Genomic DNA, 13,173 nt, shown 5'->3' on the forward strand with positions numbered 1-13,173 from the left:
TCAGAAAGATTGCTTGTACATGGAGGTTGAACTCCGCAGGCTCAAGTACATCAGAGAAACCTTTACCCACAATAGCAAAGCCATTGAAAATGGACGCACCCTAACATCAATGTCCAGGTATATACAGTATATTCACCCAAAAGCACATTACCTTTATTTGACTGTTTAGATCAAGAATGTATTCTACTTTTTTTTAACTGTTTGGGCCGTGAAACAAAATAGCCTGAGGGCGTTGAACAGGGAGAGGTACAAGCTGAGTCAGCTGATGCAGAAGAAACTGGCGAAAGAAGAGAGAGAGAACGTGTTCTTGAGATGGGGCATTGGGCTGAACACAAAGCACAGGCGGCTCCAACTGGCACATCGTCTCTGGTCAGAGAGCAAAGACATGGATCATGTCCGAGAGAGTGCCTCCGTTGTGGGAAAGCTCATGGGGTTCGTGGACATGGATTTGGCGTCCAAGGAAATGTTTGGCCTCAACTTCTCACTTAGACCCCGTCCTAAGAAATCTAGCCTTTGGAAACGCAGTGTTTTGTCGCTCTCTAATTTGTAATTAAAATATCAAAAATCCAAGTGATTCATTCTTGAGCACTAAATTGAAAGTGGTGTGCCTTCTGTAAGTAGTACATTCACAAATGTAAATTGATTTGGGTCTGAGACTGAGATTGAGCAATACCAAGTCTAAAATGGCAAATGGCAAAAATCATATAAAATATGTTTGTGCCCTCTAACTATTTAGAGTCAGGTGATACTAAAGTCGTAACGCAGACATCTCACTGAGGAAAGCTCTTGTGTTTATCTTCCGGTTGCAAAGTCCATGCAGTTACTTGTGTGTCACATTTTCATTGAACTAAGAATGCTTCACACTTTCTCTCAAATGCCTCGCCTTGAACCTGCCCTTTGTATATCCCTTTCTCTGTCAAATGCTTCATGTTCTGTGTAAGTGATATATCTAAGCAATGTTTGTGTTTTGTAGATTAAGAGCCAGTTCCAAGGGTAGACTAAAAGAGTCGTTTCTGTTTAAAGTTCGGTTAGAGAGAGATTCATGAATAGAAGAAGAGAGGTAACAATACTGTTTTATAAGATTCTTTTTCGCCCTTTCATACAAAATTCACTGCGCTATATCCTCAACTCATTGAGGGGAAAGCAAATTGGATAACTTAAAAAAAAGCAACAAAGAAACTAAAACATCGAAAAAAGAAAAAAACAACAAATAATCATCAAAGCAAAAAACGAAATGTAACTGATTAATGTAAAACCCCTCCCTCCTCTTTGTATATTGTTGATCAAATCAAGGTTGCTGCTGAGCATCCATGTAACCAGCATCAGCAAGCACTTTCTCCCTCTTAGCAAGCTCAAGATCTTCATCAACCATCATCTTCACAAGCTTCTCAAACCCTACTTGTGGTGTCCACCCCAACACTTCCTTTGCCTTGCTAGCATCTCCTTTGAGGTTATCCACTTCAGCTGGCCTAAAGTACCTCTGGTCAATCTCAACATGGTCTCTCCAATTGAGTCCCAAGTACCCAAATGACACCTCAAGAAACTCTTCCACTGTATGTGCTTCCTCTGTTGCAACAACGTAATCGTCTGGCTTCTCTTGCTGCAGCATCAACCACATTGCCTCCACATAGTCCCCTGCGAATCCCCAGTCCCTTGCCGCCTGCAAATTCCCAAGGAAGAGCTTCCTCTGCAGACCAACCTTGATCCTTCCCAAGGCTCTTGTGATCTTCCTGGTCACGAAGTTCTCACCACGGCGCGGTGACTCGTGATTGAACAAGATTCCGTTACAGGCGAAGAGACCGTACGCTTCCCGGTAATTCACAGTGTACCAATGAGCAGCGCATTTGGAAACTGCGTAAGGAGATCTGGGATGAAACGGCGTCGACTCAGATTGTGGAGGAGGAGTTGACCCGAACATCTCCGAAGATCCGGCTTGGTAGTACTTGATGGTCCGGCCACTGTCGATGGTGTAAGATCTGACGGCTTCAAGGAGACGGAGAGCACCGGTGGCGACTACATCGGCTGTGTAATCAGGGATCTCGAAGGAGACAGCGACGTGAGATTGAGCAGCTAGGTTGTAGACCTCGTCGGGCTTGATCACATCGAGCCAACGGCGAAGGGACGAAGCGTCGGTGAGATCAGCGTAGTGGAGCTTCATCAGAGCTTTGTCGACATTGTGTGGATCGATGTAGATGTGGTTGATCCGCTGGGTGTTGAAATTGGACGATCGACGGATCAGCCCGTGGACTTCGTAGCCTTTTTTGAGAAGGAACTCCGTCAGATACGATCCGTCTTGGCCGGTGATTCCGGTGATCAGAGCTACCTTCCTCGGCTGAGAAGGCGGCATTTCAACGGCGGTGACGGCTTCGGAACTGGATCCGTTGTTTTCTGACGCCATTGTTTTGGGTTTTTCAGATCTGGATTCAGAGAGAGAGCTCTGCGTTGAATCGAGCTGTTGAGTTTAGTTGGATTTAAATAGGAGTCAGAGAGGTTGAAGACGAAGGGGTGTTTTGGTCAATTTGTGATAAGGCTATTTTGGTAAATCTGTTGGGTCTTTGATTTCATTATTGACTGATTTGAGATATTTTTCCTTGTTTCTGTCTAACACGTTAATGGTTTACTAATTTTGTGGTCAATGCCATCAATATATTACTTATAGAATTTTCTTGCAAACTATTCAATATTCTATATATTTTTCAATATATTCATATCATTTGTAAATTTTCCAAAACAGCTAGTCAAAACTATTTTAACTTTTATTTTGTCACATAATAATTGCAAAAAGAAAAGTATTGGTTTACTTATTTTGTGGTCAAAGCCATCAATATATTTTGGTTTTCACAAGTATTAGAATTTTCTTGCAAACTATTCAATATTCTATATATTTTCAATAAATTCAAATCTTTTGCAAAGTTTCCAAAATATTGTTAATCAAAATTACTTTAATTTTTTTTATCACATATAATATAATAATTACAAAGAAAAAAAATTGTGAAAACAGTCAAATTAGATATTTAAATATTACGTTTTAACAAAGAAAATTCCAAAATTGATACGTTAAGAAAATATGAAAACGTCATATTTTTGTATTGAGGAATAAAGAGAAAACCGTCATATTTTTGTATTGAGGAATAAAGAAGTCGGACTGTTTTTATTAATTAATTTAATGCTAAATATAACTCCTATTTTAGTAGAGCTTTTAAGTATTTATACTGATTTGAAAAGATTTTTAAAAACATTATATATTGAATACATTTTTAGGCTTAGCAGTGTTGGTGTGTTGGATTGTGGAGGCAAATAGACTTAGGGTTTGAATGGTAATTGCGGCCAGGGCGGCCAAATCCGTCTGCGATCTGGACCACTCTATTTTTGGGGCGGACTACAGACCGTTGCGGACTAACTCTATTTGTATGCAAAAGCGGTCCGCAGTTGGTCCGCAGCGGTCTTGTTTCTGTTTTATTTGGACCGCACCACTGCATACTATATTTGCTGAATGGTAAATAAAAAGTGGTCCAATCCGCAAACAGATTTGTTCGCCCCAACCGCTGCAACCATTCACACCCTTAAAGTTGCAAGAGATCATGGATTGATATTAATCGACTCGATCTCCACAAGAAGTTGTTCCACATATTAGAAGCTTTATAATATTTCTCGGCTTATATACGTTTATCCTAGTTAATAGACAAAACCTAAACGTGTGACAATTGATTGTTGTGTGGTTATAAAAACAAGAGAATATATATACTTACTTCTCGTATATAAGCTTCTCGTAAGTATATTCGTGACGTGGTCGATGCATGGTACCATTTCTATCAAGCGTCGTTCCTACTGTTATGTTTGGTTCATTGCATGTTAAAACAAAAGTAATTTATGAACTTAGTGGAGTCTCTAGTCCTTCAAAAACAAAAACAAACTCAGTGACAGAAATATAACATATACTAGTCCTACGTACTAGGATACTACTACTAAGATTCAATCATCAAATTCTTCAATCATCACTCTCTCCTCCAATTCCTTCATCTTCTTCCTCTACATGTTTTTTACCTTTCTTCCGCTTCTGATTCGGACTCTCACGTTCATCCCTCTTCCTCTTCTTTTCTTCCCACTCCTTATACCGGGTACCTTAATCATCAGCACACTTGTTAATTGGATATTTAAGTTAATGTTGATGTAATGTAAAAGAGGATGAACATCAGATTACATGGCACCCAAGTTTTCTCTCTCGAAGAAATTTCCTGCGACAACCCTAATCCGCCGCATCTTGTCTCTCCGGTGTCCGGTTACGACCGGCACCGTGAGAGGGCTCTAGGATACTTGGTCCAAAACCACCCCTGCACTTGAAGACGCCGGTGAATTGATTCGGCTCTGTTTTCTCGTGGCGAGTGTCGAAGGTCCGCCGTGCGCGACGGCCGTTTTCGGTGGCTAAAATCTCATGTCTCTGCCTCCATTGCTTGTAGACGGCGGTGGATCAAGGTGGAGGCTCTGATTTCCGGTCCTCGCATCTCAATCGGCAGAGCAAACTGTGTTTGTAGATCTGTTTTCAGGTCGCCTTCTTCCTGGTGTGTCCGGCGGTCGAGTGTGCTACCCTTGGCTATGTCGTGGTGTAGCGTGTACACTTTGCTCGGATTCTTTTTCCAAGATCTATCTTGGTCTAACCGCCGCGTTTCGGCTCGTGTCTGCCGGAGGTAAGGGTTTCTATGTGTCGGTTTGTTTGCTTTGAGGACAGCTTACTGCCACACGCTTGAAGCTTCTGTCCACTCCGTTCGTGTCGATTTCGTGTGTTGGAGTTTGATTCGGGGGGCTTTCTTTGGCTTTGTGGATGATTCGATGCCTTGGTTGGTGTTGTTCATCGACTCTCTTGAGCCTCTGATGCCTCAGCCTCTCATTTCTGGTTCTCCTTCACATAGGTTTCAGAGCATGGCTACTATTTGGTTGCGTTTTACCTCATCTTTTTCGTGAGTCTTGACTTAGGAGAATGATGTCTCTGTCGGCATCTTCTGCTTGAGGACAGTAGCAGGATTATTAGGAGCTTGCTTTCTCCTTGCTGGTTAAGCTTCCTCATCGAATTAGCTGGTCTTATGCTCCTTTGTGTAGCTGCCGTGGTGTTTGATAAGTAGAGGAATTAGTTATCGGTGATAGCTTGCTTTTCTCTCCTTTTGAGAACTCCGTAGGTATACCAATTTATTTGGTTTGGTTCAAGGCATGTTTATGTTGTGGCTTCCTATTGTTTTTGCCATTGTTTGAAGATTGCTCTGCTTTGCGTACTCGCCTCTTCCTTGCGTCTTGTTTGTGCTATAGAGAAGCTAGTAGGGCTATTGGCTTATGGTGTAGTATTGAATGGTTTTATTTTGCTCTGAGCTGCTGACTTTGAGGATGAATTTGGTTAGAGGGAACTTGCACCTTTTGCATTATGGCATGTGAGGTTCCGTTCTGAGAAAGCTCATGGATTGAAACGAAGAAACAATCTCACATAACGCAGGGAGAGTTTGTGATCGATGTTTTGGAGTTTTACCGTTGACGGCTTGGTCTTTGGCCTTTTGCAAAAGATTTCTATAGCTAGTTATTAGTCGTATTGAGGTGTCTTACAATCTGCATCAGCCCTTCTCCTTTTGCAACTCATTCGGGAAGGACATTATAAACGTCATCGCTTCATCTTGTTCCCAAAGCTTCTTGGCTTGGTTGAGTAAATGGACCGAAAACTTGGTTTAATTACCGTATTATGCTTTCATGTTTTAAACTTTTTTTGCCATGAAACCATATGTATAGGTTTCAATTCTTTGAATTGTAACCTAAACTTTTTTCATTTTCAATGAAATATTTACAATTTAGCAAAATAATGTAAAAGAGGATCCTTTAGATACTAACCTTGTTTACCTGTGGCATCAAAATACTTTTTGTCCATATCAATCAGCTTTTTCTTATGTATTTCTTCCTTTGCCATCTTCTCTTGTTCCCTTGCCTTATACAGGGGACCTCGTTTACCCGTGTCATCCTCCTCGATCAGATAGTTCTGATACGGCTTACCTAATCATCATAACAATTTCTCACATGAATTCTTGGTAAGTAAATTTTCAGGAGGATTTAAATAAACTCACCTTGTTCACCCTTGGCGAGAAGTTCCCAGTCTATTGTTTTCTCAACCGCCCCAGTCAATTCTTTCTCGGCGTTCTTGTCGTGAGCGAGGATTGCGGTATACTTCGATGCAGTCAAATCTCGAAGGCAAGAGGCAAAGCGGACATCATTGGATATGAGAAGAACAGGGATTTCGGGATTCTCGAGGAAAAACTTATACATCAACTGCTTGATAAGCTGATCCGGCCTTTTCTCTAAGATATGAAAAACACAGTACGTAGATTATTAATTTTGAGAAGCTAAGATAATGAAAATATGAGTTACTACTTACGTTTTCCTTCTAAAGGAGGCTCAGCGGATATGAATGTGATGCGTCCTTTTACCAGATCTCTCCGCTGATTTATCTTCTTTTCAAAAAAATCAGGCTTGTGATAAACAGTCATGTCCAACACGCCGGCAAAACCGACAAGCTTAGGCAGTAAGCTGTCTATATGATTTCTAAGTTTCAGGCAAGAGGTAGATGGTGGAACAGGACATGAACCTATGTCATAGAAGGTCATCATGGGAGAGTTTTCATTCAAAGGAAGAAGATGATCTGGGTGAGGAGGAGAGGGAGGTTGCTGTGGGACGGAGTCCCCTTGAACCAGTACTTTGAGGGCAGGACAACTACAATTATCCATTGAAACCACTTCGAGAGGAAGAGAGAAGAAGAGACAGAGAGATTTTTGGAGAGATCGATGGTGGGCACTTCTAGGGTTTTTCAATTATTATACATACTACGTAGTGTTATGGCAATAATTTTTATTTTTATTTAAGTTAATAATATAATTGAGTAACTTTTTTTAATATGGAACGACGTCGACTTATTAGCCTTTCACAACGTCGGTTCCGCCTTTTCCATCAAAGAACCCAAAAATTACGCTCTCATTGCTAGCTATCTTCTGTGAACGACGTCGACTGTTATACGTTCGCGTGATGAATCTTGTAGAAAACATGGAACAAGATATACATAACCATGTTGAAATTCATGAGAGCACTAAATCTGAAAATGTTTTTTTTTAAATACTTGTGAGATATATCCGGATCGGGATACTACGCAGCAGAACCAGGTTTAGCTCTCTACTACAAAGTTAGATTGTACAGTCAGATCAGGACGCATATGCTTAATAGTTAAACTTGTCAATTTGTCATTTAGGACAATTTTCTTTTTCTCCTTACACAAGCAAACACAACAAACGGTAGCTAGCTCATAGCATTTTTTTGGCTCTGTTTATAGTCTCTCTTTCTCTCTATTTTCTTCTACATGAATCTTTGTTTCAAAAGAGTATCGAATCTCTCACAAACACAGACACACAGACACACACACTCACACATCAGACACGACACGAATGAGATTAGTCGCTTATTCGGCAGAGCCTTTTCCCCCTTTTGCTTGGCTTAAGACCACACATACTCTCATCCCTTCTTAGTAAACATACATTTGGATCCGACTCAACCCTACGCAACGTGGCATTGCAAGGTTGATTGTTTCGGCTTATGCAGAACCAGCTTGTTCGCAGAGGTCTAGCAGATCCAATGTCTGCAACAAACATAACAGTCAACACATAATCAAGTCTCAATAAACCTCTATATGTAAAAGGATCATTACTTATATCAGTTGATGATGATCATAATGCTTCCACAAGAGCTTAAATAATTTTGTTCCAGTCCCAGTTCAAGGTTCCAATTCCACATGATGAAACACAATATAGACTTTTTGTTTTGAAGAAGGTTAAATATCACCGTTCAAAGAGGACATGACTTTTTGCTTTCTTCTCTTTATAATATGATGTAACAATTCAATCACTATTTATATATGCACTTATTTTTCTTGTTTTTGACATTCACCATAACGTATATGGACACGCACCTCAAGAACAGAGAGCTCAAGGCAGAATTTTGGACCATCATAGTGCTGAAGAACTGGCCTGAAGGAGTCCTCTTCCAAGGCTTTGCATATTTTCCTCACTCTGATCCTCACCTTGTTACGATTTAATAGAAAGAAGTTTAATTGGTACAAGATAATCAAATAAAGACTAAAACAATGAAAATCACTGTGATTTAAGTTTCACCTGAGCCGGGAACCTTGACTCTCCTTTGCACTTTTTGTCTTCCCAAGCAGTAGCATCAATACTAGTACCTCCAAAAGTTGTTGCCTGAACAAGGAATCATGTCATGGAATAATTTAGTGAATGGCAGAATCAAAAACCATTGTTACGACAGAAGAAGAAGCACGAGAACAAACCTCAAAGATGCCATGAAGCTGGTGAGTGGTGTAGTTGTAAAGAAACAAAGGCAATCCAGGTGTTATTGCTCGAACAGAGTCTCTGTATCTTGGAGCTAAATCTGATCAAACAACATTTATATGAAATGCAGAGTTAAAACCAAGCAAAAATTATATTTACTTGCAGTCTGAATTTCAGTAAAACACTGAGGTATTGGAGGAACCTACCGAAGAGGTGAGGTGTCATATCGGCCTCCTGCATGGTATCATTTTTGCAAATTCAATCAAAGTATAAATAAAATGATACTATATATTAATCCATGTTTATACTGAACAAACTATGTTTCAATTATTCAATGAAAGAAAAGTAAAATAATCATCCTAAAATTAAATTACAAAATTAGTTTAACAATATTAGCATCACTTATTTTACTTATTGATGTTAATTTTTGTATCATTTTAAAGTGATGTTAATATAAATTAATAATACATCGATTATTTTAGTGATGTAAATTCATATATTTGTATCAATATTTTGAAAGAGATACAAACTGATATTGATTTTATATAAACTAATGCCACATAAAACAATAATACTATCAGTTATTACAATTGATGTCAAATTAAAATATTTAGATCAATTTTAAGTAATTAGTAATTTAAACTAATATCATATAATTAGTTATTGATACAATTTTAGTGATACAATTGACCCTTTTTGTACACATATAGCCTCGTGAATCGTGTTGGAGTGGTGGACAATATGTAATCTCCACGATTTGTGTTAGGAATCTTAGGGCATTTACAACGGGAGAACTCTTCCAGTTACTCAAAACAAAAATATATATATATTTTATTTAATAACTAATAAAGAATTCACAGGTGTAGGATTATTTTAAGTAACGTTTCTTCTGTAAGGAATTTGAGAACCGTTCTTCCTGCTTCTCTCTCTCTTTTATATTATTTTATTATTTTTTAATAAAAAAAATTTGTGTGAATAACTGGGTGAGTAACACCACTGCAAATGGTCTTAGTTATGCTACATCTCATCCTAGTTCTTTTTCAATTTCAATTGATTTGTCAAGATATGCTTATTATATTTATCTTGAATTTTTATTCTTTCAAGTTTCAACAACATAGCTAAGTGATCATTTGGCAACCCTCCTCCAATATTCTTGAATTTATATACCTAAATGAACTTAATCAAAAATTTGATTGATGTGACATTTGTTCAATTATTTTTACTAAATCACTAAAAAAAGTTAGTTAGAATAATTATATTCAACTCCTCTTCCCACATATTTTTTGAAGTGTAACGTTGACAGTGCTTGGAATGCTCAAAAATAATGTGTGTGGAGTGGGGTATGATCTGGTCATTCGTCGATGTGAATGATTTGGTGAGATGAGTTTGGAGCATACCGTAAGCTAATTCGGTGCTTCAAACAAATGTGAATTGTAAACCTTGTGTTGGACTATCTTATGCATCCAGGACAGGACTTAGGTTCGAAAGAAGTTATTTCATGTTCGACCATATATATAGTAAAGAATATAGTTGATGGGGATCAGATTACAAGTCTACAAATGATTGGGATCAACGGAACAACAAACATGCCACTGATCCAACGCAAAGTGTTTGTTGATATATGAAATCGACAATGTAAATAATACGAATATTCTTTGGGATAAATCGGAACTGGTCCTTTTATTAACGTAAAAATTGAAGTGATGGGTTTACAGGAAATGACAATCAAAGAGCTAAGTGCAATTAATACGAAAATTATTGCTTTTCTCTCTCTAATTGCCCAAAAAACATTCCCTCCACTCTGACAATGACCTCTGATATATATAGTGGACCAGTGACCTAGGGCTTCTTCTGTCTCTTTGTAAAATTACGATTTTGTCCTTGCGGCTTAATGGGCCAAATCCAAGACTTCAGGCCCAAAACATACTAAGATCTTCTGTTTGGATTTCTGTAAATGTTGGGGGCGAAACCAATATCCAACAGTGTTGACTTTAACATAACACCTGTGCATCCCAGTTCGAATAAACAACTTTTAGCCTGGAACAACAGATTACCACACAATACAATGTTAAAAAAAAACACTCGAGGAGAAATGGCGTAAAGGATATGATCGTACAATTAGTTTGAAGAGACCAAATTAAAAAGATCAAAGATGCCACTTGTTCAACGAGGAGTAGTGTTGACACTGAGATATCACCAAAGTAAAAGCATATAAATATTAAAAAGGTCGTTGGGAGTCTATTCGGAATGTAATTATCTTTCCAGTTATTTTAGCTAATAAGAAAGGTTCAATTCGGGGACAATGGTGAAACGGACAATTAAGTAAGCGATTGAGCAAGTGTTGTTTTATTTAGTGATCCCATTGGGTTAGATGTAAATATGCGATTAGCTTACTTTGGTTAAGTTAGCCGGTTTAGTATATGGTTTAGCATACTTGTATATAACACAAATTGTACAGCTATTTTGGTTAAATGAATGAGAAAAATATCTTTAACAAACTTCTTCTCTCTCGTTTGTAATATGGTATCAGAGCCATCAAAGCTCAGATTCACCTCAAATTTTTGATCCTTTTTTTTCGTTGAACTTATTTTTCTTCGTTTCTGAGCTCATCTCTTGCTCCAATGGTGACCGTATCTCGTGCGAATCGAAAAATGGGTAAAACGAAATCTCAATCGAGCTCCGCTGTTCGAAGATCACAAAGGTTAAACTCCGATGTTGATGATTCAGCTCCGATCACTCTCTTAGTAACCGATCCTCAGGTTTCCGGGCTTTCGTGAGCTGTCACATCGCCGATCTTTGCTGATCCATCTCACTCTCTGTTCCATCTACACAGCGCAGATCATCCAGGTTTGAGTATCATTTCTCTTCGTTTGGACGAAACGAACTATGATGACTGGAGTTTTGCGATGCGTATTTCTCTTGATGCTAAGAATAAGATAAAATTTGTTGATGGACGCTTGCCTAGGCCTTTGATTATAGACCCTAACTTTGATTTGTGGTCTAGATGCAATAGCATGGTTAAGTCGTGGTTATTGAACTCTGTTTCTCCTCAGATCTATCGTATTATCTTGCGTATGAATGATGCTACAGATATTTGGAAAGATCTCTATGGTCGTTTCCATATGACTAATCTCCCACGCACTTTTAATCTGACTCAAGAGATCCAAGACCTTCGTCAAGGTTCTATGCATTGTCTGAGTATTATACTCGTCTCAAAACTCTCTGGAATCAGTTGGATGGTTCAGAGGAACCAGATGATCCTTGTGTTTGTGGGAAAGGTGCTCGTCTGCAACAGAAGGCAGAGAGAGCCAAAATGGTGAAATTCTTGGCTGGTCTGAATGAATCTTATGCGATTGTACGCAGACAGATCATTGCAAAGAAGGCGTTACCTCCTCTGGTAGAGGTATACCATATCCTGGATCAAGACGACAGCCAGAAAGGGTTCACCATTCCCACTGCTCCCACAGCTTTTCAAGTCTCACAAGTTGCACCTCAGATGGTTTCTTCTTCACCACTTTCCTCGGGTGTGATGTATGTCCAAAATGGTCCAAACAAAGGACGTCCGATATGCTCTTTTTGCAATCGTGTGGGACACATTGTTGATCGGTGTTACAGGAAACATGGTTTTCCTCCTGGCTTCACTCCAAAAGGGAAATTCAATGAGAAGTTTCAGAAACCTCCGATAGTTACAGCTCAAGTCTCTTTATCTCCAGTTTCGGATAAGACCTCAACTAACATGGAGAATTTGATTGGAAATCTTTCTCCTAATCAGCTACAGAATATCATTGCTCTCTTTAGCTCTCAGCTACAATCTACATCTTCTGGAGCTATTCCTGCTGCTATTGCGAGTACTTCTCAAACTCCACAGACTCCACAGACTCCACTTGATCACCCTGGTATCTCATTCTCTACTCACACANCCTCTGGTAGAGGTATACCATATCCTGGATCAAGACGACAGCCAGAAAGGGTTCACCATTCCCACTGCTCCCACAGCTTTTCAAGTCTCACAAGTTGCACCTCAGATGGTTTCTTCTTCACCACTTTCCTCGGGTGTGATGTATGTCCAAAATGGTCCAAACAAAGGACGTCCGATATGCTCTTTTTGCAATCGTGTGGGACACATTGTTGATCGGTGTTACAGGAAACATGGTTTTCCTCCTGGCTTCACTCCAAAAGGGAAATTCAATGAGAAGTTTCAGAAACCTCCGATAGTTACAGCTCAAGTCTCTTTATCTCCAGTTTCGGATAAGACCTCAACTAACATGGAGAATTTGATTGGAAATCTTTCTCCTAATCAGCTACAGAATATCATTGCTCTCTTTAGCTCTCAGCTACAATCTACATCTTCTGGAGCTATTCCTGCTGCTATTGCGAGTACTTCTCAAACTCCACAGACTCCACAGACTCCACTTGATCACCCTGGTATCTCATTCTCTACTCACACATACTCTTTTATTGGTATTCTGGCTGCTTCGAAACTTACACTGTCCACAGACACATGGGTGATTGATTCTGGTGCAACTCACCATGTGTCTCATGACAGAAATAGTTTTGTCTCTTTGGATACTTCTGTGGAAAGTTTTGTGAACATGCCAACAGGACAGCATGTTAAGATCAATGGAGTGGGAATGATTCGTCTAAATAAAGATTTACTCCTCATGAATGTCTTGTTTATCCTATAATTCAGATTGAGTCTCATCAGTATCATTTCTTTGACTTCAGATCTTGGTTCTCGGGTGATTTTTGACACTTCTTGTTGCGAAATACAGGATCCTACCAAGGGGGTGATGATTGGTAAAGGTCGTCGCATTGG

At 39.2% G+C, this 13,173-nt stretch overlaps 2 protein-coding genes and 1 long non-coding RNA gene across 3 annotated transcripts in view; 1 reads left to right on the plus strand and 2 right to left on the minus strand.

Moving 5' to 3' along the window:
* Positions 1-686, plus strand: part of LOC104780951 (kinesin-like protein KIN-7G) — a 7,153-nt gene extending 6,467 nt beyond the window's left edge. The window contains exon 16 of the mRNA XM_010505498.2: positions 557-686. The gene's annotated coding sequence lies outside the window, so the exon portion shown is untranslated. The remainder of the gene's footprint in view (positions 1-556) is intronic.
* Positions 1,048-2,446, minus strand: LOC104780953 (GDP-mannose 4,6 dehydratase 2). Its single transcript, XM_010505499.2, has one exon. The coding sequence runs from the start codon at positions 2,396-2,398 to the stop codon at positions 1,289-1,291; it is 1,110 nt and encodes a 369-aa protein (XP_010503801.1). The 5' UTR covers positions 2,399-2,446; the 3' UTR covers positions 1,048-1,288.
* Positions 8,075-8,443, minus strand: LOC109132606. The gene is made up of 3 exons (XR_002037621.1): positions 8,357-8,443; positions 8,184-8,267; positions 8,075-8,092 (listed from the first exon to the last, which is right to left on the minus strand). It is a non-coding gene; the product is annotated as an uncharacterized LOC109132606 (long non-coding RNA).

Source organism: Camelina sativa, chromosome 4 (genome assembly GCF_000633955.1).
Source record: "Camelina sativa cultivar DH55 chromosome 4, Cs, whole genome shotgun sequence".
Lineage (NCBI taxonomy): Eukaryota > Viridiplantae > Streptophyta > Magnoliopsida > Brassicales > Brassicaceae > Camelina > Camelina sativa.

Excerpts from the sequence above, each read along its gene's own strand:
- LOC104780953 (XM_010505499.2), bottom strand. The coding sequence starts at position 2,398 with ATGGCGTCAGAAAACAACGGATCCAGTTCCGAAGCCGTCACCGCCGTT.